Raw genomic sequence first — 18,075 nt, 5'->3', positions numbered from 1 at the left:
TTGAATTCAACTCATTCAACAGATCCTGAATCACATCACCAAGGATGGCAGAGGCTAGAGCTGAGGATTTCCCCCAATCATTTCAGTATTTAAGAGGAAACTCGCTGCCAACCAGGCTTTCTTCCATTACTATGAGGTCTCTTTTACTGAGGAGAAAATCCAGCTCCCTTCACCATTCCACCCTTACAAACACTTCAACCACAGAGACTGACATAAATCTGTATTTTCTCTATAAATAACCTCAATTCTAAGAAATGTGTGAAGTCGGCTTTGGTGGCAGAACACACAAACACACACGCACGTACACACACACACACACACACCTGGCCACTGTCATGAGAAGACAAAGTGTCTTCCCTTGTAGCACACAGCCAAGTGGGAAGTAAAAGTGGGAACAGATGACTGAGACACTATCTGTGTTTGGCTTAAACTACACTTAACCCAAGCGCTCTAACCCTGAAGAGAAATGAACTGCAGCAGAATATTTATACAGGACTTTGTAAAAACGCCAAATGGCCTTCCTCTGGGTTTTCCCATTCAGGTTGACTCAGCAAACAGATGTTACAGAAACGTAAACCAGAGCCTTCACAGCTGCAGACATTTCAGAGAGGAATTCTTTTAATAAAATCAATCCATTCTGTGAAGATATGAAAAATCATCAGCCTTCTTTGGCCTCTTCTTTAGATTAATGTTCTGGGAAAAAGAGGTCAATGGCAACAAAAAAGTCATTATATCATTTCTCTTCAAAAGGGAAACAAAGATCCCATTCGCCCCCCTCTTTTAAACATTAATTATGGACCAGGATTGGCAAACTCAGGCAAGGGCATAAATTCTACACTCAGAACACCGGGGAATGTGGTCTGCTGCAGCCTGTTTCCTGCCAGTGCACATATGCATACACATACTTACACACTCATACTCACACATGCACACTCACACACACACATATATACACACATGCATACTCACACACACATGCATACTCACACATACACATACACGCATACACACATGCATACTCACATGCATACTCACGTGTATACTCACACACGCATACACACTCACGCGCATATACATTCACAAACGCATACTCAAATACGCATACATGCATACTCACAGCATACACATGCATAACCAAATACACACGCATACACACATACATGCACACTCGCACCCCCACACATGCACTCACATATGCATGCTCACCCACATACGCATAATCACACATACGCATACTCACACCCATACTCACACATGCATACACACACACACTCAAGTACATCAGCTCCCTGCCCTTTTCCCTTCCTGCTCCACTCTTCCCTCCTCCTTCCCCAATCCAGCTCGGGCCAGAGGCGTTTGTCATGTATTCACATGCCAAAAATTATCTCCACTATTTCAAGGTCCCCAGCCAAATCCCACCAGCTGTCTCATGACCCACCCTCCAAATATTTCTGTTATATTTTGGATTCTTGAACACTAGTCGAAGTGATAAAGAAGAAAAGTAGAACCACTTGGCTTGTTAAAAAAAAATTCAAAAACAGCCAGGCGTGGTGGCTCAAGCCTGTAATCCCAGCACTTTGGGAGGCCAAGGTGGGTGGATCACGAGGTCAGGAGTTCGAGACCAGCCTGGCCAACATGGTGAAACCCCATCTCTACTAAAAATACAAAAATGAGAACTAGCCGGGTGTGCTAGTGCGTGCCTGTAATCCTAGCTACTCAGGAGGCTGAGGCAGGAGAATCGCTTGAACCCGGGAGGCAGAGGTTGCAGTGAGCCGAGATCATGCCACTGCACTCCAGTTTGGGCGACAGAGTGAGACTCTGTCTCAAAAAAAGAAAAAAAAAATTTAAAACCACCTTCCGGAAAGAAGTATTTATCAGCCAAAATACAAACTGACTTTGCCAAATGAGGTCATTTCTTTAAAACCCATGGCTGACAGGATGACCATGCTCTTGGAGCTTATGTCTGTGCTGAGCTGCTTTGAGAAAGAAGCCATCCCAAAACAGTGCCTCTGCTCCCAGAATTCAATGAGGAAACCAAGGAAGAAGAGCCTGTGGCCTGTGCTGGTACGTCCCAGAAGATCCAAACTTAACCTGAAGGGCCCCCATCAGCCACACAGCACTGCAGGCCTCTCTAATCCTGACTGTCTAGATGTCAATAATGTGAGGCCTAAAAACGAACTTCTCGGTAGGGTCTTAGACCACATGAAAAACAGTATGCCATCTATATTCCCTCCTTAATTCCCCTATCTCATGACATCCTACACTTGTCTGTACCTGGATACGCAAAAGCAGGCAGGCAACATGTTTACACACAGGTGTGCACGCACTCTTTCACTCACGCTCTCACACACACACACACACACACACACACACGTGCATGTGCGCGAAGTGCCATTAAGAATCAGACATCCAAATCATGTTCCAATCAGATGACAGCATACACAGGAGTTCCTCACAGATGCCCCTCTACCCAGGCCGTGTTCAAAGAGTCTCTGTTTTTCCACATGCAAATACATCAGCATATCCCCTTGATTACTAACAGGTGTGCACACACCATGGAAACCTGCAATCTCAGGAGACCGCCACAGAGGTGGGCCAGGGTCTGCAGCTACACTTGGTGACTGCAGGTGGGAGGGTGGGCCAACTCTCAAATGCCGTGTCAAGGAACATCTCACTAAGACTGCTAGGAGGTGTCAGCCTATGGAAAGAAGCTGCGATGCTAGACTTTGGGCAGAAAGAGGGTAGTGAGAGACAAACTGGAACCGCCTCACAGCTCAGGGGAACTTCTGAACTACCCTGTGACTGTGAAAGCTTGGGTTCTGGTTACACCGGATACAGTTAGCCTATTAAAGGTGTGCGTACTGGGGCTGGAGTCACCCCTTGGGAACCTCGTCCTGCTTCCTGGATTCTCTCCAAACCCTTGCACAGTTCACAGAGCCTTCCCTCATCCTGCTCCCCACCATGCAGGAAAGGAAAATGAAGCCATTCTTAAGAAGCGAATTACCTGTATAGAGGCCCCAAACTTCTCATTGCAGAGGCTGCACACTAGCGCCCACCGGCTGCTGGGAATGTGTGACACCTTGGTGATGGGCTCCATCTTCTCCGGGCTGCCAATGCTCACCTAAAGGTAGGAAAATAACAAGACAGGGTGGCTCAGGTCGTCAAAGGCTGAACATGAATGTCACAAACTAAAAGATCCATTACTTTCCTACATCTCTCCTACCAGACAGTGGCAAGGGGCACCCAACTCACCTGGAACAAAGCAAACCCTTACTTTAAAAGCCTCAGAACAGCCCCAGTGACAACTGAGCCCAGTCCCCATCTGACAGACATCCTTGTTTGTCAAAAACACTTAGATAACTGAGTTTTCACTTCTTACCGGAGCGTCTGATGACAGAGTCAGGTACCAGGACAATGTCGTCTATAATCTCTAGCCCATAACAAATTGGTGAAGACTAAAAATCCATCTTAAATTGATTCAAATAGGTTGTCAACAACCGGGTAAGTAAATATAACCTGTTTTTAATCTCTCGCCAAAGAAAACCATTTTCTTCAGTCCAAAACATGACTACATTCACGATGGGAAATTCCTCTGCATTCGGCCTGGATCACCTAATTGTATCCCATCAATACCAAACCACGAGACCCAGTGCTACCAAGACCCGAATCATGAAACCTCAATCCAAATCATCCTCAAATAATATTCCCCAGGAGGAAAATGTACCAAAATCACACCCAAAAAATGCTGGAATTTGAATAGCAAATTATATTCTCACCCTGGGCTATGCAAATTATATTAGTCAAGGTCTGAGACTAGAAATAAATTAGACCAGACCTGAAATTAGAAAGGTTGAGGCACAATAAGAGTTTAAATAAAAATCACCAAAGTAAGCCTAAGAGTGGTTGTTTTTTAACCATGGTGGTGCCTCAACTCAAGTACAGCTTGCCACACACAGGATGTACAGCTGATCCTTGGGGAATGACACGCCCAGGCCACAGCTGGTTAAGTGCTACAGGTCTACTTCTGGGAGTGAGAGTCGCAATGGGAAGGCTCACTGCGATGGCTGAGTGACCACCACTAACTTACAGTCCCAAGTGACTGCTGCTTCCAGCTAACATTTCCACAAATTTACATTCCATGACAAGATGAGAGTGTGCTTAAGATTCAGTGTTTCCTCAAGGAAAAAGGTAGCAACTAAAAGCTGTCTTTTTACTCATCAGCTACAATGCTGCCTATTTATGCATGGTTCTCCACCCACCCACTGAATCCCAGTTAAAAGCCAGGACCTTCTGAGCTAAGGTGCTATTAAAAACAATGCTTGACCAGGCACAGTGGCTCACGCTTGTAATTCCAACACTTTGGAAAGCCAAGGAAAGAGGACTGCTTGATCCCAGGAGTTTGAGACCAGCCAGGGCAACAAAGTGAGATCCCCTCACTATAAAAAAATAAAAAATAAGCTGGGCCTAGTAGCACATGCCTATAATCTCAGCTACTCAAAAGGCTGAGGTGGGAGGATCACTTGAGCCCAGCAGGTCAAGGTTGCAGAGAGCCATGATCCAGCTCACTGCACTCCAGCCTGGGTGACAGAGTAAAACTCTGTCTCAAAAAGAAGTAAAAACAATAAAAAAAGAACCGCACGTACCTCAGGGATCCACAGAGCACAGCTAACGTGGACCCACTTGGTTCCGCTACGGGTGGGCTTCATAGCTCCACCCTTCTTCGGACACAGCAGACATTTTGGCTGAACCCCCAGGGCACATGTCCGGCACAGCCAGCTGCCCTCTGGTACCTTGAGGATTCCGTAACAGGCCTGTGATGCCACAGCACATCCCAGAGGAATAGAGAGAAAGAGAAAATGTTATTTTTCCCATTGTATCTATTCATTTTAAACACTTAGAAAGATTTTAACAGAACTACCACCAAAGTAGAGACACTCCCACAGCTTCCTGGCTATGACCCTCTCCCCTCGGGAAAATGCCCGGCAGCCTCACAAGAGCATTTAGGAGGTATGTGAGCTCTGCTGACACAATACATATTTATTTAGCAGAGGGTGGTCCTGGAAACTACTTGAGAACAGAAAGGTTTATATTAAATCTGCTTTGCTATGTTGCCACAGTTTCTAAATATTGAGCAGTAAGTCCTCTGTAAGTCCTCGAAACACTCCACAGGGTTCCGTGAGAGAAGCTATTCCTCTACTTTACTGACAGAGGTGGGGTGGAATACAGAGTGTGGAGAAAAAGCACACAGCAGTTGAGAGAATCTCCCAAAGCTGCTGAATGAGATGGCAATGGAACAGGAGAGAAGCACGCACACTCCCTAAGCTAGGCAAACTCCATACCAACTAGATCCCAGCACTCTCCCAGTGAACACAACAGGGCAGAAAAAGGAGACCTTCTACATGGAAAGAATGTCGTCTCCTTAGCTGATATTTAAAACAAATTCAGCCTTTCAGAAATGGAGACAAAAAAGCAATTTAAATTAAAAAATAAGACAAAGCCTGTTTTGTACAAGACAGCAAAATTACACAAGATGGCATAAACTGCAGAAATCAAGGCTATTACAACTAAAGTAATTAAGACAGTTCAAAGAGAGAAAAGGTTAATGTTAAATAACTGAATAAATAAAAACCACGATGGTACCAGGAGCATATTCAGAGAGCCCTTTAAAAACCCAACTGTTTAGAACTTTATCCTTAAATGACCTGGAAGTCAGGAAGTCGAAAGTCACAGTAGCATAACTCTAATTCTTCAGACAGAAAAAACACAGCCACTATGCAATTTGAATACCCACGACGATGCAAAGAGGAAACCACAAGGATGAGAGTTGAGCACGAAAAGTCACACTTCAGATGGAAGCCTCGGAGCGCTGTGTCGGGGCCATGAATAAGCCACTGTCAATGCAGACTTAACTAGAAAAAAATTTTTAACGGAGGTAAGTGACACTATAAAGGTTTCGAAATACTAAAGGTCTGTATCAGACATTCTACAGCCATATTTGAAGGAAGAAATTTTTTTCCTGGAAAAGCAGGTCTAAACTAATTTAGGAGATTACATAAAGTATGCCTTAAAGATAAGCCATGAAGGATTTCTCAAAGGAAAAATGAAGTAAATGTTGAGGAAAAGAGAAAAGGTGATATGGCAGAAAGAACAGAAGGTGAGAAGGGGGCATCCAAAAGCCTTAAGTTACAACTCTGCCACACGCCTACCGTGAGAGCTTGTACAACCCTGCCCTGACATCAGTTAACTCGTTGATAAAACAGGGGTTGACCAGTTTTCAAGCAGAACGCTTTTACTCAAAAAAAATTTTCATGGGGAAAAAAAATTGCAAGTAAAGACAAGAAAAAGAATGAGAAGTCAGCCAAGTAAATACAAGAAGCACCAGCAACCAAAAAAGCAACACTGGTCATCAGGGTGCTCATGTCACAGAACAAAGCCACCACAGGAATTCTCACTGCCGTAAGGAGACTTCCCAGACAGTGTGAGATCCAGAGCAACAGACGGCAATGACTGAAGCAGGAGTTGCAGGTCTCCCTGTCAAGGAGCCAGGACTGGGCCACAGCTGGGGAGGTCTTCAGACAGAGGGAAAGTCTAGGAGGTCACAAATTATGAAGCAAAGGGTAATCAAGAACTTCATGGAGCAAACGTGCTTCTTCTTCCCAAGAAGTCACCAAGCACCTATTCCATACAAGTCTTTCTTTTAAGTTTGCTTTAAATCTCAGCATCAACAGGTGAATTTAAAGAAAGTACTTCAGGATAGCCTTTTAAATCCTAAGAATATGCGTGGGCACATGTCCCCACCCAAATCCAAATTTCTTCATTACTGCATTAAAAACTAAATAAAAAAGAAAAGAGGCACTGAGATTGTCATAAACTTTTTAACTTACCTAGCGCCCATTCTCCTGAAATCTAAGGGTTTCCCTTTCTGTGGATGGTAGCAAGCAATCACCGAAACCTACTGTCCTGTTTTTTAAGACAGGAAATCGTCTTCAAGAAAAGGGGCTGCTTTCCTCTCCTTTAACAGCTCAGCTTATACCCTAACACATGCTCACAAACATGACAGGCAAATTGTGTCCTCTAAAAGACATGTTGAATTCCTAACTCCAAATATCTCAAAATGTGACCTTCTTTAGAAATAGTCATTGCAGATGTAATTATTTAAGATGAGCTCACTCTGAAGTAGGGTGCGTCCCTAGTCCAATACAACTGGTGCCCTTCTAAGACTGCCATGTGGACCAGGCGTGGTGGCTCACACCTGTAATCCCAGCACTTTGGGAGGCCAAGGTGGGTGGATCACGAGGTCAGGAGTTCGAGACCAGCCTGGCCAACATAGTGAAACACCCCATCTCTAGCTGGGTGTGGTGGCACACTCCTGCAGTCCCAGCTACTCGGGAGGCTGAGGCGGGAGAATCACTTGAACCCAGGAGGCGGAGGTTGCAGTGAGCCAAGACCACGCCATTGCACTCCAGCCATCTCAAAAAAAAAAAAAAAAAAAAGAAGACCTCCATGTGAAGACAGAGACACAGGGAGAACACACACGATGATGAAGGCAGCCGCAAGCAAAGGAATGCCCAAGATTGCCCAAATCACCATAAGCTACGAAGAGGCAAGGAAGGGCTCTCCTGCATGTTTCAGAAGAAGCACAGCACTGCCACCACCTCAATTCTGGACTTTTAGTCTCCAGAACCACAAGACAATATATTTTTGTTGTTTTAAGCACACACAGTCTGTAGTAATTTGTCTGTTACACAGGGCGGCTGTAAGAAACTAATACAGCACACTAACCACCTTTTCAAAGGTTTGTTTTCTCAGTGTTCTTAATACCTAAACTTAGATGTTACAATAGGACAGAGGGGGCTCATACATTCTTTTTAAGTAAACTTGACTTTTATGGATAAGAATAAAACACTGTGAAGAAAGACGATTTCCACAGAGGGTGCTATCCTTCTGGCTGCAAAAGCAGAGGATATATTTCAAGCACTATAAGAACCTACTAGGGAAAAAGAACGTCTATAGGGCACATTTCTTTAAATCGTAGAAAAACAGACCCCATTCGGAGGAAGAATCCTGGACTCCAGGCATACACTCCCATAGCAGACAGGCTCGTGCCCGAGGTTTCTTCTTTCCGGCCTCCCTGCCCCACATACCTGGTGCACACAGATGTTGCATTTGTCACAGAACACCATCTCATTGCCGTCCTCACCATCAGGAGACTGGCAGACATCACAGACAACATCTTCATCATATTCGATCCCCAGGCCTTCCTCAGTCTCTATGGCGTGATTCATATTGTCATAGCATCGCTGCTCAAATTCCTCTAGGACCCTCTCCATGGTGTATTCATCTAGTTCAGGCATTCCTGAAGTTAAAAATGCCAAAAAACCCATTTTAATAAATCCATATTAATAAATATTACAAAATAGTACTGGTTTATTTATACTTAAAAATAATGTATAATGAATAAATAATAGTACAATAAATAAATCCAATCACTGGCCAGGTGTGGTGGCTCACATCTGAGCCCAAGAGCTCAAGGTCAGCCTGGGCAACATAGTGGAACCCCATCTCTACAAAAAACATGAAAATTTGCCAGATGTGGTGGCACACACCTGTAGTCCCAACTACTCGAGAGCCTGTGGTGGGAGAACTGCTTGAGCCCAGGAGGTTGGGGCTATAGTGAGCCATGACTGTGCCACTGTGATCCAGCCTGAGTGACATAAGACCCTGTTCTCAATCAATCAATCAACCCATCGATGCATCCATCCCTGAGGGCCCCAAAATTTTTTATTAAATGCTTATCAGATCCTTCTAAGAAACAGTCTTCAAAGGGGAGAGTCTTCCAGGAAACTGTTATGTTCCTATGGTCAGGTAGTGAAGATGCAGTGTAGTAAATGGAAAAGCAAAAGGTAAATTTTAAAAGGATTCAAGGATATTAAATACATAGGTTGTTGAGTAAGTCATTTCATTATACTCATTACACATAACAACTAACACGTGACTTCAAAACCATGCCTTCATATAACGGTTTGGATGTTTTTTAAAATTTGCCTTTCTTGGTAGGTAAAACAGTTCTCTCAAAACAGATTTCATTTTGGGCACTCGAATATTTTTAAATGGTTTATCCCTCCTCATCCTCTTACTTCTACAAGGTTGAAAAACATAGTTAACCAAATGCAAAAAAAGACTAAACACCAGGCGCGGTGGCTCACGCCTATAATCCCAGTACTTTGGGAGACTGAGGCAGGTAGATCATTTGAGGTCAGGAGTTCACGACTAACCTGGCCAATATGGTGAAATCCTGTCTCTAATAAAAATACAAAAATTAGCCAGGCATGGTGGCAGGTGCCAATAATCCCAGCTACTTGGGAGGCTGGGGCAGGAGAATCGCTTGAACTCAGGAGGTAGAGGTTGCAGTGAGCCGAGATTGCACCCCTGCACTCCAGCCTGGGCCACAGAGCGAGACTTCATCTCAAAAAAGAAAGAAAAAAAAGACCAATAACAGCTAAGACAAACATCTTTAAGCATGCATTCCGTTTATGTTATAAAATTACAAAATTAATCCTGCCAATGTATTCAGCAGTATCTTCAAATATGGATTAGCCCAGTTCTTATTATTTAAACCATTCATAAATGCGAAGAGTCTTTGGGCCGAGTCCTCTGACTTAACACAGGACACCTAGATTCCAGTCAAGTGCATTACGCTGGTCTTTATAATGTGTTTACAACAAAGCAGAAACTCTATCATCTCTGAAGCTAAAATTTAGTATTCAGTTCCAAAAGATCTCTGAGAACTCCTGAACTCATGCCATAAAACCACCTTGAGCAGGACCAAGAAGAAGGAAGTCTATTTTGTCTATAAAAACACCTGAGTAACTGAGCAAGTAGAAAACAACACCATGCTCAGCTCAGTCTACATTATCACTCCCATTCAACAGGCTGGTGAGCCTAATGGCAGGACAAGCATCTACTGCAAGCCAAACCCTATGCTAGGTTCCCTGGAAAGACGCAAAAGAAAAGGTCTTTTTGTATTTTTAGTAGAGACGGGGTTTCACCATGTTTGCCAGGCTGGTCTTGAAGTCCTGACCTCAGGTGATCTGCCCACCTCGGCTTCCCAAAGTGCTGGGATTACAGACGTGAGCCAACAAGCCCGGCCGATCTTGTGATTATTTACTATGTCCTAGATTACAATACGCAGCCCTTGCCACCACTTCCCCACCCTGTATCTACAGCACAAAAGCTAATTAATCCTCATAGTTTTTCACACTGAGCCCAGACTTGACTCCATTGTCTTGTTCATCAAGACCCTCAAGGCAACCCTTAGCAATCAGGACTGGCATGTGAGATGAGACCTACATGCCATCCCAGTCTCAACACCATGAGATGCTCCAACGTCTACATACACGAAAATGAGCTTGCAGAAAAGAGGTGGAGAAGGGCTGGGCACTCAGCTAATGTCAGGCTTCACTGAAGGAAAGCCAGGACAGAGATCAACAGGAGGGAAAAAGAACTCCAGGTTTGCAGCATGACATAAGGAAAATTGCTCAAGTTAAAACACACATGATGTGCTTGGAAACGGGGAGCATGCCTGGAAGAGTGTTCATTTAGAAAAGCAGCAAACCACGGCTAAAGGAGGAACCTGAATGGCATCACAGGAAAAAAACACTAGAGCAGGTAACTGTGGACCATGCCCTTTTGTCACTTAGTTTCTCTGGACTTCAGTTTCCTTAAGGTAAGTGAATGAGGGAGTTAGATCAGAGCGGGGATGGGAATCCCTGGTGCCTGAGCCGAGGAGCCCTGCTTCCACTCTGAATCCATCTCAGCACATCTGACACAGCCAAACAGGCTGAGCTCTAAGGCAGGGCTGCGATTCTCACTGACTGAAGCTATGATGGAGCTGCCTTCAACTGGCAATAAGGAGCTTTCTGCTACTCACCTACCTGCCTAAAATATGTCTCTATTCATCATTGGTTAATAAAATAATATAATACATGGTCTCTCACCCATCTCCTTAAATTCTTCATTGGTCAGTTCCAGCCATGCAGCATCCATGTCATTGAGGTCATAGCGACACACACTGTCAGCCAGCGTCCGGATGTCCACATAGCCCAATTCAGGAGGCTCAGAGCCTGATGACACGATGTACTTCTTGGGTCTGATGAACATGAGGGATTTCTCTTCAGACACAACCCTGGATAACAAAAAAACAAGGCAGCCAGGTTACCCTTTCAGCCACAGACAATGAAGTGTACCACAAGGCCCCAAGTGTGTTCCTCTTCCAACCCTCAGAGCCCCAGGTCATCACCAGAGGCTGAAAACCTGAATGTCACTGCTAATAAAACCTTAACTAGAAGTTGTTAAAGCCTGCTAACAGGCAATAGATATGAATGAAAACACTGCAGAAGCCTTCGAAATCTGCTTCCCGGGACCCTGCTGTGCCCTGCCCACCACCTCTGACCACTCTGGCCTGCAGCCAACACCAAAACACACTGACCCATACATTTCAAGAGCTAGTGATTAAATCACTTTCCCTTAACCAGACCTGCCCATCCCTGCTGGAGGCCATTAGAACCAGGGCACCACACAGGCAGGGCAGGCACAGCAGGCTCTGAGAACCAGAGGGAGAAACCCGCCAACCCTCACACCTCACAAAAAAAAGATGGAGAGAGGGAAAAGAAAATTAGGCCTTGGGCTGGGCAAGGTGGCCCAAGCCTGTAGTCCCAGCACTTTGGGAGGCCGAGGCAGGCGGATCATTTGAGGTGACCAGCCTGGCCAACACAGTGAAACCCTATCTCTACTAAAAATACAGAAATTAGCCAGGTATGGTGGCACACGCCTGTAACCCCAGCTACTCGGGAGGCTGGGGCAGGAGAATTGCTTGAACCCAGGAAGCGGAGGTTGTAGTGAGCCAAGATTGCACCACTGCACTCCAGCCTGGGCAACAGAGTGAGACTGTCTCAAAAACAAACAAAAAAAGGGAAATAAGACCCCGGCAATTACCAACAAATCTAAGAAACAGAGTCCCAGCCAAGAAGGAGACTGACTCTCCCAACATATACCTACGATCCCAGGAACAAAAGCACAAGTTTCTCCTCCTGGTACTGCCACACAATCTCCCCGACCTTTAACACCTGGAGTGGTGCTTTCCAACTCACCCCACTCAAAAGAAGACAGCATGTGCAAAAGAGCAAATCACTCCTGACTTGGAACCAAAAAAGGGCCATCTTCCTAATCACAGGCCCCAGGCCTCAACAAAGTCCTTCCACATATGCATTTCCGCAGTTTAAATTACTGTCAACAGGCTTCCCAGAGTCTGTCAGAGTACCTTCATCACCCTTATATTACGGGAGTGATTTTATCTACATGACGCTGACATGGACAAACTGAAGGGATTTATTTCTCCTACTCAACCAAGAGCAGGGATCCAACTTGCTCAGGGCTCCAACTTTAATACAGCTTGTAAAACTTCCACAAGCTATATTAATGCTCACTTCTGTCCCGGCTCCCCACTGAAAGTGAAGCATTCAGCAAGTGACTCCTGGACTGGGGCTGCCAGTGCTGAATCAGGTGGTGCTGCATCTCAGACACAGGCTCTGAGGCAGATACCTGGTCTGCCCCGCAGGGCCCCATGACCACTCCATTCCACAGGTCGACTCTAGCCTGTGGGGGCCATCCTGACACTCCTGATTGGTCACCTAAACCTGAGTAAGACAGGGGCATTTGTCACTACTGGATAGACTCCCCAGAGATCCCAAAATGACAACCCAAATTTGATAATCTTAAGTGCCCAAAAAAAGAGACACAAAGTGGGTGAGGGCCAGGAAGCAAGTTCAGTCGTGACTCAGCGTGGAGAAAGACACTATTTCGCAAAGCAGCAGCGAACTGATGATGGCGGAGAAGCCAGGTGCCGACTGAGCACAGAGGGCACTCAAGCCTCCCTCCTAAGAGGACTCTCCAAGTGGCACAGAGAGGCACAGTGAGGAAATGAGTAAACCAGCTGCAACCTGACTGTGAGGAGAGTCGGCGGGGACTCGACCCTGAGGGATCTTTAAAGATAAGTCAGTAAATCCAGAGAACGCACCCCGAGAACAATGTGACCAGTCAAAATAAATCCCTCCAAAACTCCCCTCTCCACAAACCCTAACTGGCAGGTCTCCTTACACCTGTCCTCCTCCAAAGACAGAGGCAACCGCAGTAGGCGGAGCAGCTGCCTGTGCTAGTTCCCAACAAAGCCAGATGCTTCTCTCCAGGAGAGCCACTCTCCAGAGTGAATACGGAGGGCAGGAAAAGAGGATGCAGACGTGTGAACACCCAGATTTTCCTCCCCCAGCCCATCACTTCCCAGGATGTCTTGGAATTTGCCTTCCTCTCATAAGACAGCAGCAACTCCCCACAGTGGTGGCTGTAATGTTAAGTTTGGAGGCTCATGGCCCTCAAAACCACTACCCTGTATGCCTGAAGTATGTTGCTCCTGCATTTCTATTTCCACTTGAGGCCTCATGATATTTTATTGCTAACTCAGACATTGTCTCTTCCCACAGAAACTGTCTCTTCTCAGATGCCTGCTGTCAGAGAAGAAGAGCAAGGGTGGGTGGAGAGGCTTCTGTCCTCAGGGCATCTCTACCTGGCCACAGGCTGAGGGATGGTCCCTGGGCTCACAGGCACCTGGACCCCTTTCTCCCATTCCTGTCTCCATGGATCTGCCAATACATAGTACTCATCCGGGTTCAGCTGGTAGGAGTCATGCAACTTCATGGCAGTGATCAGGTCTGTCCTAAACACCTGGAAAGGAAGAGAAAGGGACACTGGCATTTGATATTTGCATTCTTATTCAGAGTGCTGGCAGCTGCAATGTAACCATGGAGCTGCCATGTAACAAGATCACTGTATCAACATAGAACAAGCCTGACCTATTACAGAAAAACTTTGCCTGACGTGCCTTTTACCTCACTCAGGCATGGGGAGTGGCAGTGCTGAGGGAACACTGCCCTCTCACTCCCTCAGTCCATAGTGTCCACAACAACGTCAACAAAAACAATAAAAAATCTTGTTGTCTGCCTCTGAAAAATGTCTCTCAGTTCACCAAAAGGGCTGCTGAAAACATGTACCTGAAATCTCTGAAGGGAGATACTGCACTCAAGGGTGCTCTAGAAATATAACTCCACTAACCACATAACAACTTCAAGCCAAAACCCAGAACCGCCAGGGACTCATCTCCTTTTTTTTTTTTTTTTTTTTTTTTTTGAGATGGAATCTTGCTCTGTCGCCCAGTCTGGAGTGCAGTGACACAATCTTGGCTCCCTGCAACCTCTGCCTCCCAGGTTCAAGCTATCCTCCTGCCTCAGCACCCCCGAGTAGCTGAGATTACAGGTGCATGCCACCATGCCCAGCTAATTTTTGTGTTTTTAGTAGAAACAGGGTTTCATCATGTTGGCCAGGCTGGTCTCAAACTCCTGACCTCAAATGATCTACCTTCCTCAGCCTTCCAAAGTGCTGGGATTACAAGCATGACCCACTGCTCCTGGCCAGGGACTCATCTTCTATAATGAGACTGCCCCCACCCAGGCCCCACCTCCCAGGGCACCAGGTTTATGGTATGGTAGCTGGTGAAGTCAAGGTCTGGGCTGGCCTAGAAAAATCTGGAAGAGAAGCAACCACAGGCCACTGGGTTGATGGGCCTGCAAAGAACATGTTTGCACAACTTCACCTGGAAAAACTTCTACCTGGGAAGAGTTATTTGTGGGGAAAGGAAATAGAGAAAGTCACTACCCTCTCCCCACTCTGCCAAAAACAGACAGATCCAACAGTGCCCCTCTACCAAGAGAGCTCCCCAATTCCTTATCACAGGCCAAATGAAGGAAACCACAGGAAAGGCAGCCATCCCAGTGCCTATGCCACTGCAGACTCCTGGGCCTGTGGCATTCATCCTTGGTCAATGAGGCCTGCCCCTGGGGTGGAGCACAACACCGCCTCCCAGCCAGGGCTGCACAGCTGGCTCCCTCTCAAGCCTCGTCCTTGGTCCACTTGGTGTCTAAGGCTGCATAAGAAAGCTCTGACCTTGGCATCAGGACCAGCCCAAAGTTGTGTTTGGCATCGAGCAAGCTTGCATCTGTAAGCTGCCCTGTCTGTTTACACAAGTCACAATGCTGAACTCTCTTTTCTCAGGACAGGGAGTTCTTTCTTGTGCTACTAAGCACAGTTCACACCATACGCCTGCTAATAGGTCCATATTTGTTTTTCCTGGTGGCTTTTCAGGCTGGTGATCACTTTAATAAACTTCACCATAATAAAGTCTGAGGCAGTGTCTGAATAAAGAGGCCATTTCTCCTGCCTGTCATTTTCAATACGGACTATTCCCCAGTATGCCACTCTTCATTTCTAAAGACCTATTAACAAGCAAGAACTAGGCCATGCACCTCCCACAAAAATCACATGTAATACCAGGATCCTTCCCTTCAAGCACAGAGCCGCTGAAGCAGGTGCCCAGCCCAGTGGACACCAACTCCCTGGCCCCCAAGAGAAAAGTACTTTAAAACCTAAGAGATGGGCCTATACCTTCAAGAGCCAATCAGGTAAAAACATATTCCAACTAAGTGGTAAAAATAAAAAACAAAGGAGTTTGCAAAAAAAGAAAGAAAATCAAACTGAAGCCTATGAAATGAAAAAAAGGCAGCCTGCTATTCCTTTGCTCAAAGACTCGGTCAAGAACTGAAACAAAGGCCCTCAAATGGACGTCAACTCAACTCCGGAGTCTCTGGTAGAGTATGTCAGTGCCATACATATAGTTTGGACTCAGGGTTGAGAAAAACATCTGGACCAAAATGTGGGGCTGGGACAAAGCCAGCACAGCAACCCATGCTGCTGGGCCCCCTCCTCCATGCTTGGTGTCAGTGCTGGAAGTAGGTTTCGAACCACACCACTGGGGACCAGCCCTAGTCACACCAGGTCACAGCTCCTCAGTCACCCTTGTATTCCTGTGCTGAAGTAACAGGAGTTTAGTGTGAACATCAGAAAGGTATTTTGGGGGTTATAGACACAGCACAAGGAATTAAGAAATAAAGAGCAGCAGAGACACTCCTTGGCAAAGAAAAGGAAGAGAGCACTAAAGGTTCAAAGGAAAAAAGGCCTGAAATAAAGTAAGGGGAAGAAGTGGCTACCTTCCCAAGCACATTTGATCTCAGGCTAAAGTGCCTCCTGGGATGGTTTTCCACAATTCTAAAGGATGTAAACTACTTCCTCATGGAGGAAGCTATTCCACAACCAAATAACTCCTCCACTCCACAACAGGGCAGCCTTCTGACGTTCCCTATTAGAGCCCAGGAAGTTCCTCCGAGGAATATCTGCCTCTGCATTGCCATTACAGGATGAGGCTGTCTGTGAACTCATCCCATAAGAAGCAGCACAAAGCAAAGCATTCAACCAAAGAAACTTCCTATAACCTTCTCACTTGAAAACTGTGATAAAATAAAACGCTTTTTCTTCGATGCTTTAAAGCCTAGCAAAAGTCTTACAGACCTCAGGCCTCATAAGGGCCCCTAAACAAAGACCAACAGAAAGAAATGCACCTAAAAGCAACTTTAGATAGATAGATAACAAAAGTTAGGGAGCAGAGGAAACATAAGATGAGAAACAAATTGAGAAAGAAAGGGGAAAGCCTTCAGCATAACCCCCAAAACAAAACTCCCAGAGTTTTGGTTGTTGCCAAATAAGCCACAAATTCATGGCTAAAACTAACTTGAGGCTGGCAGTGACTTGGCAGCAGCTGAACCTGCTGATATCCTGGCCAGAGGAAGAAAAGTTGTTGGGAGCCAGCGAAGATGCAACAGGAAAGGAAAAAAAGAATGTAATTAATAATAATAACTAACATTTACTGAGCACTTTTTATGTGCCAGCAACTATTCACATGCTTTGCATGTATTAGTCTATGTGTATTAACCCACTTAATCCTCACAACAATCCTATGAGGTAGACACTTGTGTTCTCCCCATCTTACAGATTTTGAAACTGGGGCACAAGGATTTGAATAATTTGCCCAGGACTGCACAAATAGACACCACTCGACTAGTTATATGGGGCAGCATATATTCATGCACTGTCAGGCAAGCATTCAAGAAGTACCTCCGAAGGCTTTCGATCTTCATGTCTGGAACAGGAACTTCTCCTGTGCTGGGATCGGGAATTCTGGGACCAAGTAGTTGAGAGGCCTAAAGAAACAAATATCCAAATAAGAACCATTAGAAACTGCAGGGGTCACTGAGTGTTCTCAGGGGTTTTCTTACCCAATCTCATCCCAGGCTCACCTCAGCACGCACCATGAGACCACCTGTGATGCCGTCTTGGCTCTCACAGAGCTTTTCCACTTCCATCACTTATTTAACTCTCATCTCTCATGAGCAGGCCTAATGTGCTCATTCTGTGCAGGGATGCTGTATCAAGGACCACACCCAACAGAAGAGAGGACTTTAAGAACACCATGCAGGTGCAGTCTTCACCCATAAGCCTGCACTGAAGAGGTTCAAAGTCTCATGCTGCTAAATACAAACTGAAAAAATATCAGGCCAGGGGTGGCGGCTCATGCCTGTAATCCCAGCACTTTGGGAAGCCAAGGCAGGTGGACCACCTGAGGTCAGGAATTCAAGACCAGCCTGGCCAACTTGGTGAAACCCCACCTCTACTAAAAATACAAAAATTAGCTTTGCGTGGTGGCAGGCGCCTGTAATCCCACCTACTTGGGAAGCCAAGGCAGGAGAATTGCTTGAACCTAGGAGGCAGAGGCTGCAGTGAGCCAAGACTGCATCACTGCACTCCAGCCTGGGGGACAGAGTGAGACTCTGTCAAAAAAAAAAAAAAAAGAAAAGAAAAAACATCTAATTGAGTTTTCAGGAAGCTTTCTAAAACACTTTTTTAAAAAAAGGTTTCACTCTACAAGGCATAAACACTTAGCAATCCCTAGACAGGGAACCTCAGGCCTATGGTGTAGTAAATAGCTAGTATAGTGCCGTAAGAAGGGAGGACGGTAGGTAAACAAACTTAGTGAAGACTAAGGGGCCAATTGCCAAATAACCTTTAAAATTTGCTCCA

The 18,075-nt window shown here is 45.7% G+C and overlaps 1 protein-coding gene across 4 annotated transcripts in view; it reads right to left on the bottom strand.

The window, feature by feature from the left end:
• Window positions 1-18,075, bottom strand: part of JADE1 (jade family PHD finger 1) — a 64,877-nt gene that overhangs the window by 14,004 nt on the left and 32,798 nt on the right. For all 4 annotated transcript variants that reach the window (XM_058436754.1, XM_032147178.2, XM_058436755.1 and 1 more), the window contains 6 exons: window positions 17,113-17,198; window positions 13,619-13,776; window positions 10,998-11,185; window positions 8,145-8,356; window positions 4,644-4,811; window positions 3,005-3,121 (listed from right to left, as the gene is read on the bottom strand). In XM_058436754.1, the coding sequence (XP_058292737.1) occupies window positions 3,005-3,121; window positions 4,644-4,811; window positions 8,145-8,356; window positions 10,998-11,185; window positions 13,619-13,776; window positions 17,113-17,198 (929 nt within the window). The remainder of the gene's footprint in view (window positions 1-3,004; window positions 3,122-4,643; window positions 4,812-8,144; window positions 8,357-10,997; window positions 11,186-13,618; window positions 13,777-17,112; window positions 17,199-18,075) is intronic.

The sequence above is a fragment of the Hylobates moloch genome, unplaced genomic scaffold, assembly GCF_009828535.3.
Source record: "Hylobates moloch isolate HMO894 unplaced genomic scaffold, HMol_V3 SCAFFOLD_3, whole genome shotgun sequence".
NCBI lineage: Eukaryota > Metazoa > Chordata > Mammalia > Primates > Hylobatidae > Hylobates > Hylobates moloch.
This window is presented reverse-complemented; position numbering and strand designations above follow the sequence as displayed.